This window comes from Lagopus leucura, unplaced genomic scaffold, assembly GCF_019238085.1.
Source record: "Lagopus leucura isolate 7727_CA_CO unplaced genomic scaffold, USGS_WTPT01 Super-Scaffold_100001, whole genome shotgun sequence".
Classification (NCBI taxonomy): Eukaryota; Metazoa; Chordata; class Aves; order Galliformes; family Phasianidae; genus Lagopus; species Lagopus leucura.
Window position 1 is genome coordinate 64,589,070 of NW_024962262.1, and position 12,653 is coordinate 64,601,722.

The 12,653-nt window shown below is 33.4% G+C and overlaps 1 protein-coding gene across 12 annotated transcripts in view; it reads right to left on the minus strand.

The window, feature by feature from the left end:
- The window catches only part of DMD (dystrophin), a 986,794-nt gene that overhangs the window by 276,145 nt on the left and 697,996 nt on the right, over positions 1 to 12,653 (minus strand). For all 12 annotated transcript variants that reach the window (XM_042866635.1, XM_042866641.1, XM_042866633.1 and 9 more), the window contains one exon: positions 11,165 to 11,282. In XM_042866635.1, coding sequence (XP_042722569.1) covers positions 11,165 to 11,282 — 118 coding nt within the window. The remainder of the gene's footprint in view (positions 1 to 11,164; positions 11,283 to 12,653) is intronic.

A 12,653-nucleotide genomic window follows, 5' to 3' on the forward strand; every position in this document is an offset into this window, starting at 1 on the left:
ACATATATATAAACATACATATATATGATTTCCTTTAACAGGCAAAATAACCTCCACTCTTCACAAAAACTGTAACATAAAATTCAAAATTTGAAGACTACAGTTGGCTTCTATTCATTTTATAATGGATGAACTGCACGTGTTTCCCTCTGTTATTGGACATTAAATATTATTCAAGCTGTCAGAATAATATCATTCAAAAGCTAAGCTTTTGTTTACTGCTCTCCAGGTTCAATTCTGTGCCTCTGTAATACTAATGAAGCTGCATCAGCAAGACTAAACTGTCAGTCACACTGTGCAATAATAAGAAGCACAGTGGCTCCCAGTCATTGCATGTGTTGCTTTTATCTGAGACCACCTGCTAAGCTACAACTGTATTCCAAGACTGGGAATTATGAGCACAGACGACTCTCACTGCACCTCTTGTGACCATGCCTTCAAAATCATTCAACTGTATGCACCTCTCAGCAGAAGTCATCTGGGAGACCACTCCTGAGTTCCACTTGCTCACCTGCTGTACAGCTACAGAAAACAGAGCGCTGGCAGCAATACCGAGCTTAGCTCAGGGGATGAACCAACAAGCAAGTAAATTGGGAAACATGCGAAAAAAAAAAAAAAAAAACAACCCAAAACAGGACATTATAGCTTTGATTTTAACTTTTGCCTTTGAAAGCACACCAGACTTTCAAATTACCAAGAAGTGATTTCAAAGTATATTAGTAAACATATTTTGAAATACACTTATGGTCTATTTTAAGTATAAATTAGGGACATTTTGCACAGAGATCTGAACTGAGTTAAATTAACACATTTTTTGTTTAATAATAGCAATGGAAATTACATATATATTATTTTTTTTATTAGAATTTTCTTAATGTAGTGAGAAATATACAGCTTCTTCCGTGTTATCCTTTCAGTGACAGCTGGCTAGAAATTCCACTACAGACAAAATTAAGACTCAAAATAAAATAAGATTTACACGTCAGAACATGTACTATAAAGAGAAATATAGTACTGCTTTCAAAATAATTTTCCCGAGTGCATGAATATTGCATTAAGAAGTTGCAAACATGAGTTAACTCTTCAAGATTTTTGCTTCTACTTGAGATGAACATTTCCCCATCCCTTAAACTCCCTTCTGTCTTCCATCTCACATTTACACCTACTCTATTCTATAATAAATATTCTAGAAGATGATATCAGTCTGATGCTGGTTAATCCATATAGAGCTTCCGAACACATGAAATGTCCAATGACCTGAAATAGAAGACCTCTCTGCTTCTTTGTTCATATTCTCTTTGTTACATGGATCCTAGCATTTATGAGACACTAAATGCCCTAAGCTTAATCAATGACACACAAATGAACACACTTAAAGTCAGTATCGTGATATGACTGAAACACAGCCAATTTTGAACTGAAAACACTGAATATTTACTCCAGAGCTCAACTTCCTGCATGAAAAGATTCACATAAAATAGAGCAGAGAAAAATTATCCCATTATCCCCCCAAAATTACCCCATTAACAGATTAACAGATTAAACTGTTGCCACCCTAATGCAATGCTGCAGTGAAGAAAGCCAAGTATCAATACACAATAAATCAGAGAGAATAACAATACTGAAAATGTAATTGATATTCTATAAAAACACAACCCTTCATTTCAAACACAGCTCTCATTTCAACACATAAAAAAATAAATCAGACATAAATGCAGTTTGACACTGCCAGGAAAAAATTACATGGCACTGGTGTTTCATCTACCGTGTGCAGGTTCCTGTCTAATTAAAATATAATGAAATCTTTTCTAAATACTCTGTTTCAGGTTTTAAGTTCTACTCAGATGCCACTGCTTCCTCACCATACATCAGACAGTTCCCTTTCCATTACACAGCAAGGGATCCACAAGACAGCTCTCCCACCCTTCAGTGTCTCACCTAGTATGCAACAGCCTGCTGACAAGAAAAATGACATATAAGTGGAATTTTTATGCTCAATTTCCCCTTCCCTCCTTTTCTGGCAGCGTGAAAACTGACACAGTCTTACAGAGATTGTGATCCACTAAATACAGACCAAAAAAGCTTTGAACTACAATTTTAGTATGCCCATGGTCCTGAAAATAGTAATAAAAGGAAATTCTTGGAATTATCTGCATAGACATATCAGTCACCATCATATCTGCTGTAGTACATAACAAAATGAAACCACTAGGCTGGTGCAACCACACAACAAAGTCCTAGAACCTCTCTCATATATGCTAAACTAGTATTTACTCAGGTTGGACTTTCAAAGGAGCTTCAGGGCTGTGCAAAACACTCAGTTCTTGTTTTATTCCCAACTCAAGCAAAACTAAAACCATGTTAAATTTAGACTGAGGACAGCTAAAGTTAAATCTGTAGGCCAAATGTACTCGTATTTAACAGGACTGTCTGAAAAAAAATACAGTTCCAATATACATTCTTTGTGTATTGCATCCCTCTTAGAAAAGGAGATAGAACACAATGTACACCAAAATCTGCATTTGTCTGATACCACGGATTAGTTACAATCTCTGAAAAGGAGGTTGTTTGTTTTCTGTTTGCTCTGTAATTACTACAGAAAATTATGGTCTGGCATAAGTGAGTATATACTGCTCTACCACACTTTTTAAAATAACTGTGGACATTGAATGTTGCCCATCACATTCTGGATAAAATATCAGTGGTGAAGTAATTTGACCACATAATGGGTACTCTTTTTTTTCTGCTGTTATTTATTTCCAATTAGTTTCATTTTGACTAATTTGTTTCAAAAGAGCTAGTATGGCTCTTTTGTTTCTATCATCACAGATAAAAATAAAACAGAGAGGTACATTGTTTACATTTACTTCTCGTCGAACTGACAATCTTCCACGTAAGCTATGATTCCTGTCACAGTACTACCTTGAAACTGTCCAAAACAACTAAAACAGGTTTACCAAACAAGTCAAAGAAGCTTCTCTTTTGAACACATATCAGAGACAAAGGTTGGGAGATAAATAAATAAATAAATCCCACCTCTTCTATGTAAAGAATGAAATGCCATGAAATTGAAGACTTTTGTGATGTTACTGACATCTATTCAGAGAAAAGATATTGTCACGTTTGTACTGCTATCAAGCAAAGGATGCCAACATTGCAGTGTGAACATTACAAAAGAAAAATTCTGAAAAAAAAGGAAGCTTAAGTAAACAATTTCAATCAGAAATAAAAAGAATAAAAAGATGACTACAATCCCAGCAATTCAATATTTTTTAAAAAAGTTTTTTTTAAAAAAAACTTATATAAACTGATTTAAAAGTTCAATGTAAGCAAAATATTAAAATTCTACATGAAGAGAGCAAAAAGAAGGAAGATAAAGAGGACTTTTTTGTAAATGTGATGCTTTTTTTAAACACTGAGCTTTCTGGATCTCTTAAAGGAAAATGCCTCGAAAACAAGGCATGTCATACTTTTTAGACATATTAGAAATGTTTGAATTCTTTGCATTTAACAGGAAATAGATATCCCAGATCTAAAATGAAAGAAAATAATTTTCCATTATCTTGAGCAACCAAAAACTTACAGATTTTAAGTTAGACAGTAACTTCATTGATTAATGAAGTAAACTCTGCATGAGCACAGCTACATCACCTAATTGATAGGGAAATTAACTTTGAAAAAATAATTCTTAAAACGTATAAATGCTTACATAGTTAAAAATTGTAGACAGTTGTTTCCCTTTCTTCTTTAGTATTTGATCATTTGAAATATTTAGTTGCAATGGAGATGACCTCATGTATGGTACAAGTACTGCCCATGTTATTTTTAAAGGTAAATTATTAATGGTACTCCTTTTAACACAGAACATTCATTGAATCTTTCTAATGTCATTCAAAGAGGAAAACCTTGTTTTCTGACAATCTGGCCAGTACACGAGTCTTCAGAACAGTCTTCTAATACTGAAAAGTTATATGCTTTTAGTCAAGCTCCTTCATTTATTAATAAATGTATTAATAAATGCTCCAAGCATTTATTATTTTCAGATTTTCAAGCATTTAATGCAAATGTTAATTAACATTTATAAAATGAAACCAAATTCAGTTTTGAAAGCAAATGCAATTAAAACCAGACTTTTTCTTTCTGTAATGCTGCAAATAGAAAGTGTCACATTAGATACAGTTAAGTATGTTGAAAACTCTAAAATAACTCGGTGCTTGCCTTTCTAAAGAACCACTGATTCCCAACTGAGTTCTGTTACGTTTCAAAAAATTATGTTAACATATCTATAATTGCTCAAGATGTCAATGAAATAATATATGGAGAAGTACTTTCTAAATTCTTCAGATTTGGCTACTATTGAATTCTTAAATATTCTTTAGGATGTGATAATATCAATTTTGGTGTCAGTAAATTACCAGGACCTGAAGCCTCATGCTCTGTGGCAGTTCTTTCCCTTCCCTTTATATTTTGCTTGTAACATTTTCAAGTAAATTTGCTTCTTTTTGAAGTCCCTGAGACACCGGACTCCTTAACCCAAACAAGAAAACTCCTTCAAATTGGCATATGCATTCAGAGTTCTAGGAATGTTAAAGATTTTTAAAAAGGCATCAAGAACAAAGGTAGATAAAACCATAAAACCAGCCTGTTAAAATATGATTTCTCCTGAGAATGTGAGAAGGAAAAAATAGCCCAAGCAACACGCAACACTATTAAAAGAGCTTATCTGAGTACTTGAGGTAAGGAATTATCTTCTGACAGCCTGAAAATAAGACTTTATGTAATTTTGTGCTTTCTCACAAGCCTGGGCAGCAACTTCACTCTAATTGGTGACAGAGCAGGCTGAAGTTCAGAGAAACTAAAGGTTTATATGCTTTAGCCTTTTACTAAAATCAACTGTCATGCCAGTCTCCAAGACTTTTACAAGCAAAGAAGAGTAAATTGTAGAATATTAAAAAGGCTTTAATTTTCTTGGTGCTGTAAATTTTGTGTGTGTGTGTGTGTCTATTCCGGCTGGCAACATCTACTGATTCAATCAATCCCTAAACAATAACCAACAGAGGTTAAAAAAAAAAAGACACAAAACAGGGTCTGGCACTAGCTCTCCCACCATGCCTCAGCTGATTCTTCACTAAGTGAGAACCTTTTTCTGCCAGATGATAGTATATTCCAAATCTTTCACCAAGCTAACATCATGGACCCATCGTTATAATGCATAACCATTAGTATGTTAGTATGAAGTATTCTCCTACCAAAATATGGTTTCTTTATTCAGAGGCGTGGGGGGATTTTTTATTTTGTTGATGCTGTTATTATCATCATCATCGTTATTGTCATCATCATGTTTTTATTATAGTTGTTTTTTATTATTTCCACTTCACTCTTTCTGAAAGACTCTCTTCATAAGCTGGTACTGCTCACAAGCTCGTTTAACAGAGAACTCATTTTGTGGTCGCATTTTCCTTCTGAGAAATTTGATCTACTGTTCTGCTCTCCTAACTTCTGGGGAGGACAGACGATAAACATTTTACTAATGCTTATAATCTTGGCAAAATTAAGGCATTAATTTAAAATTGATTAAATTTAAATTAAATTAATTTAAATTAAATTTAAAATTAAAATTAAATTAAAAAATTAAATAAAATAAAGGCCAACAAGGCAATTCAGGCTCCGATTTTCCAACAATAACTGATTTATAGGAAAATGAAACTTAGAAGACCATTCATTTCTATTTAAAATAGCCATCTAGAATTAATCAGTTATGTTCTACCTGAATTTTCATGTAACATAAAATTTAGTAATTATCTTAGTCTCTTCACAGGCATGACAAGGTAAGTGCTGACAACACTAGCACAGCCAGCAGCACTGATCTTACCTAACATGCCTACCAACTCTTGGGGCTATCAAAGCAGCTACACCACTTTTACTCAAGACTATAAAGATAAGCGAAGGGAGGTCATCTTCGTGTAGCCTCATCTCTCTTTCAAGAACGATGAGTAGGAAATTTAGCTCTTGCCTTCTGTTCATATAAGACATATGCTTCTGGCATGTATGGCCTATAACTCTAATTCCCTAATCACTCAGAAATTTCTACGACATGTTATTTCCCAGTCTTAAACAGTATCTCTCCCCAGTGCTCCAAAATAATTTCTTCCTCCTTTTCAAAACATCCCACAGTTTTGTTACAAACTGTACAGCAACAAATCTGTGCCAAGAAAGTAATGTCAAATGCAGTTACTCTTCCCATTCACATGGTATCACTTCTAAAGTTTCATCTTGCTTTTGGTGTTTCCTTAACAAGTAGTTTCTCCCTTCCTCCATTTCCACGAAGGCATAGAAGTCTCACAGGAATAACAAATAGTTTCAGTTTAAAGAAGTAGATTAGGATGATTAATAAAGTGTGTATCTTAATTACTCTGGAAAACTATTACTCCAGCTCTTTGTTAAGTTCTTGAAATACATGAAAACCAGCAAATTCTAGGGTTTATTCAGTAAGTCAGCTCAAAAAACAAAACAAAACAAAAAAAAACCCCAAAAAACAACAACAACAACAAAAAAAAACCAAACCAAGATATCTGAGCAAACAAATAGTAGAGAAATACAGTTCTCTTTCACAATTTTCTTACACAATTTTCCTAACTACATATTTCAGTATTGGATAGCAAACTCCAGATTGTTGGAATTTGTTTTTATTCAAGTGATAAACTATTTATATTCAATAGCTCCAAGTGAAAACCACATGGATGGCAGTACAACAGAGACAGCTATTTTAAGATGTCAAGCACAGCTGTAATTCACTATGAAGTTTCCATATATTCTGCTATGAAAGTGATGATGAGTTGATGATTTTATCATAAAGCTGTCAAATACTGAAAACTATTCAATAAAAGCAATTTTATGGAGTTGCAAAAAGACAGTAGACTTCTCAGATTACGCCAGGTACAGCTCTCCTAACGATCAACTATAAAATATTGCTTTTTTTCAACAACAACAACAACAAAACCAACAAAACATAAAAACAAACAAAGCAAAAACAAGTAAACAAAAACTACCCTAGAAGACTTCATCTGTAAACTATTCATACCACTTTGGATTTGGTTTCAAAAAAATGGTCCAAACAAACGTGAAATGGAATAACTTTGGCCCCAGTAGGGTAATACTTCATCAAAATAGTCTTCATTGATATTCTTGCATTTAATTTTAATGCCACTATTTATGTATTTAAAGTAATAGAACTTAATTAACCTCTCAAGTGATATCTCAAGATTTCACTACATTTCACATAATCACTGTAAAAGCTATATGTAACTGGCTTATAATCTTTAAAGGGAGATTCTTTGGTCAGTAAGAGATTATTTCCTCATAGAATTCTATAAATATTCATTTTCATACCTCCTCTCTATCACTTACACACTTAGAAACCAAATTACAAAATTGAGATGTAAATTGCAAGCACAATAAAACCACAAAAAAGGTTATTCACCATTATCTTTGCATATGTGTGAACACAGCAGTAGGAAGGCCTGCTATTTAAAGTTTCTTACATTTCCAGAATGTAACAAGATCTAACATATCTTCTGTAATTACTTTCTTAATTCTAAGACTTGAAGGTGGGGTTTTTTTTGTTGTTTTTTGTTTGTTTGTTTGTTTGTTTAATCTCTTGGTATGTTCATATATTGACTCATTACTGGCTTTTTGTATTCTATACACAGGAACTGATGGAAAATAAAATGAATTTTCAAATGTAATTACTATATTCAAAGTTGTCTATAAACTCATTCAGGTTAAGAAACAACATTTTCCTCAGCAGTAAAACAAAGTGTTTTGGAGCAATGATGCATTACGTAGGGAAAGATGTTATTATATGGCATATGGTTCTGTTAGAAAAGAATGCTTTATCAAGGACACTAAAAGAGCAGAGATGCATCTCACATTCTCCCAGAACTTTTCCCAAGACTAAATGTAATTACTGTTAGGTATTCTCCAATGTGTATGCTGTATACTATGATTTACATAGAATAAACAGGAATTTTAATATAATACTACGTAAACATTACAAAGGCTTTACTTCCCACTGCCAAGTACTTTTTAAGTAGTATATCTCCTGAAATTTCATACATATGAAGAAGTATGAGTGAGGGGAAAAAACTTCAGAGGAAATCATTTACTTTTATGAGTTTCTTTAATTTGTTTTTATTTTCTAAAGAAAGACTAAACCTATGTGATGATAATTCTGTTTAAGAATAATTTCATGATGACTCACTCGTTTGCAATTCTTCAGGAAGATTCTCTATTTGCTTGATTTTGTGTAAAATGTATATTTAGTTTTTATAAATTCTTTTAAAAGGCAATAATGGTTTCCAAAACTAATTCAAAGTTAGACTTTACTGAGTTTTATAGATGTCTTTCCGCAAGCAGTCTGAATTAAGAGTTACTAATGTTAGCACAGAAGTCAGAATCCTCAGGATGTTAATTCCAGTTTATGAAACCCTGATCCATCCTGTAATGGGATTTATTCAGAATTTACATTTATTCAGTTACACTGGTTAGACAACTTGATTTGTTCAGTGTTATTGGTCAGAAATAGACAACAATCTCCTAGAAGAGATCCACAAAGATGATAAAGGGCCTAAAGCATCTCCCGTATAAGGAAAGCCAGAAGAAAAGAAGACTGAGAGGGGATCTGATTAATGTTTATAAATATCCAAAGGGAGGTGGATCTCTTCTCGGTAACACGTAGCAATAGGACAAGGAGCAATGGCCTAAAACTTGTACATAAGAAGTTCCATGCAAACATGCATAATTTCTTTCAAGTAGGCTACAGGCTGCTGAGAACTGCAAGAAGGACCATCTGCCCTAATGGGGAGAAGTGCACAATACAGCAGGCCTCAGAGGAGCTATGTGAGGGAGCATATGACTCCTGACTGGAGGATAAGGAGAGTCCTCCAGTATTCCGACAACACAGCATGGCACTGTGAAGGCATGGCATGGGAGAATTAAACCCGCAGTCACTGCAGCAGGAACAAGTGGATCCTGTGTATTTAGCAGGCCTAACTTCAACCAAATCTATTCATCCAACATACAGGAAAATCATCATACAACTGAAAATATAAAAATTATGTTCTTTAAATAAATTAATAATTTATGTGACTATTCTTATTCTGAGAAAAAAAAGCTTGTGCCACATTGTAAAGTTTGGTTTGTTGTTTTTCTTCCTGGAAATATCACAGTCTCTTTAAAATTCAAAAGCATCAAATAGCTATTGAGTATAATACCTACAGTCATACAAATATAAATTAAGTATGACAAAAATGTAATGAGTATAGTTTGTCACCTCAGAAGACTGGATCAAAATTATTCCTGGTCACACTTTACTTTCCTCCATTTCAGAAACTCAGATGTATTTCAAATTTGTTCATTTTTAAATTATTTCATTAAGAACAGGACAACAATAGAAGATGGTATACAAAAGCAAGACACATACCTGAAAAACCATAAAGGGAGATGACTTTTTTCTACTGTATCATAAATTGCAGATTTGCAGTAAAGGATATTTCCAGTTTAATCAGAGAAGATGAACTGCTACATCACAGCAAAAATGAATCCTGTGTACCTTAGGCTCAAAACCAACTAATAATTTGCAGAATTTTTATATATAAAATCTAAGAAACCATTACATAAAATAAATTCACCACACCACTAGCCAAAGTTGGAAGCTGTAATATAGTTTGGTTACCACATATTCCATTCCTTCATGATTTACAGTTTGATAGCTTGCTTTCCTTTTTTACTATATGAGAATGAAGCATTTAGTCTATCTTAGAAGGCAATTTCACTTAAAGCAAAGTGCAGTTTTCAAACAGAAAGAAATCTATTCATGCATACAATTCTCATGAGAGCTTATAGGAATTATGTTTGCATTTCATGTAAAGTCTACAGTTCTTATCTTCCGACAACTTGCCTCAGAATTAAAAATGAAAACATGTATTAAAATGCTGATGGGAGTTCTACATATAATGGCTCTGAAAAGTTAAGGTGTATATACAAACTGCATCTGAATTCAACTGAGTATGTGATTCTAAAATTAATTACATGTCAAAAAGGAACAGTTTCTTATGTAACATAAAAGCAATATCGAACAAAGCAGCCTAAAGTGCAATATGGTTTTGAAACATTATGGAAAGTTATAAACTAACTGGAAAAAAAAAGGAAAAAAAGGGGGGAAAAAATATTTGATTTAAAATGATGGGAATGGAAAAATTTAGCCTATATCTACAGCCTCAGTGTTACCAGATTCATGGAGCAATTTCCTGGTCTCCAGACCAGGAGTATATACTGAACAGGATATACTGAACAGTTTGCATCCACAGTGAGTTGGCTATGTCTTCTCTAGGCTCTACAGGGCACCCCTATGACCATAAGGTATTTTCTTGTATTTTAGTCCTAAGTAGCCAAACTAACAACCAAAGATATAGAACAATCTGCCACAGATGGCTGTTTTTACAGCATCATCTTGGAAGTGTGCATTTCATCAAATGCTGAAGGAATCAAGGAGATGCAAATATCCAAGGGTAAGAACAATACTTCCACAAACTTTTTTCTGAAACTTCATCTATTAATTTTTTTACTTTACATACAGCTAGTTGGTTAATTCTGAAAAGGAAAATCACAACTGAAGAACTAACAAACCCAGTGTGCATTATCAGGCTTCTGAGGAGTGATGAAAGAAGAGGCTGCTGCTGTACTACAGGTGCGGAACTGAAAGCTTCTCACAAATCCATAGCTATAGTCTATGAATTCTTTTTTGTTTGTTTGTTCGTTTGCTCGTTTGTTTTGTTTGATGTTGTCATTGTCCTCTTTTAAGAATAAAGGTATTTCTTTGCCTATGGTGATCACATTCTAAATTTTCTGCAATATTTTCTGCAACATGTTTCAACTATGAAGATAATCAATATTAAATTGTAGGTGAAAGTTTTAAAATCCGTAATCACTGAACTTCACACAAATTTGCCCTACTCACAGAAAATCTCTGTGAGAACTCTTTCTTAATGGAACCCTTCTTTTAAGATCAAATGCATAACATGTCTACAAAATGCTATGCATAAAAAGCGTTACAATATCTTTCATACAACCTGAAACAATATATGATAGCAGAATCATCACTTACTGCGGTCAGTGATTATTGTTCTGGCTTCTTGATTGCTCGTCTTGTTTTTTAGATTTTGTGCTGCAGTTATTAGTTCATCCAGCTGGGGACGTCTTTGCTCCAGATCTTGTAGTATTGCCTAGTTGCAAAGAAATATAAAAATAAACAAGGAAAAAAGCATGTAGAGCTGTTGAGAAGACCACATTTAGCAACTTTTTTCTATGCCAGGTTGACATATAGCAGAATCGTTTTTTGCTATTTAAATTAAATGAAGAATTTGGTCTAGGTGATTACTTTTTCTATGAGCATATACATACAAAGCATATATATATTTGTGTGTATGTAAAATCAGACTTATCTTGTAATAATCATTACAAATGAAAGCTATAAAACTAAGTATAAAATGGCAATCATTCTTAATTTTTAAGCCATCCAATTATGCGAGCACGACCATAAAACTTTTCCTCTGCAAACCCACAGAAAGAATAACATTCTCATAGACTTTACAATTTTTTTTTCTTTTCAAAAAGATAGAATTTACATTATTAGCATATTAAGCAGGATTTCTCTAAAAACTCATGAAATCTAATTAATACTGTTTCTTAATATTTTAAGATTACTCAATTACTATCTGTTGGTTTAAAGCCAGCAAAAGACTGTTAATGTTGATTTTTCTGTCTTTAAACCTTACCTAATAGAAAAGTAATTACAGGTCACAGTAATTTCTATTAGTCAAGATACACAGTGCCCAGGCAACCTGACTATAACAGGAGAAGTGGATCTAGAGCTACTCAAAGAGAAAAAGGTGAAATAATGAATCACAATCTTCAGGATGTAACAAATACTGAAATGCAGCACTTCAAGACACAGGAAAAAAAAAAAAACCTAATAAAAGTAAGGCACAAGGAATTTACACATATATAGTTTAACTTTTACTGAAAGAATAGGGAGCAGCAAACAAGGAATCAGTAAAATGGCTTCCCAGATAAGAATTACCCAAGCACGTATTTAAAAGACATTGACTAAATGTAGCAACTTCAAGTCCCTGTCACATAGCTTCCAGAAAGGATGTTCATTAGCCTTCTCAGAATTAGGAGTTGGAAGCAGCAAAGTTTATTATCAAATTATGACAAGATGATGTTTCTGCCTATAATCCTGGGTCACCAGAACACATACAAGAGTATGGCAGGTATGGTATATCAACTATGAAGCTCACAACAAAGCTAAGTGAAGGATTTTTATTTCTCAGAGCGATTACACAGTAACAGATGTTCATTGAAGATCTATTATATCTAGTTTCTAAACCCATACCCAAAAGTTTGGGTGGTATTTTTTCTTCTGTACTGATTGGATAACATACAGAAAGTTAATGCAGCAGCTTGCGTAATTAAGGATAGAAGAAATTTCTCATTAGAAGTCATTCCTTAGTGAAAGCATTCACGAAAAAGAAATAAAATCTACTGATGCAGTTACTACTTCTAGATATCTATGTGCCTTCAAAACTCCATTT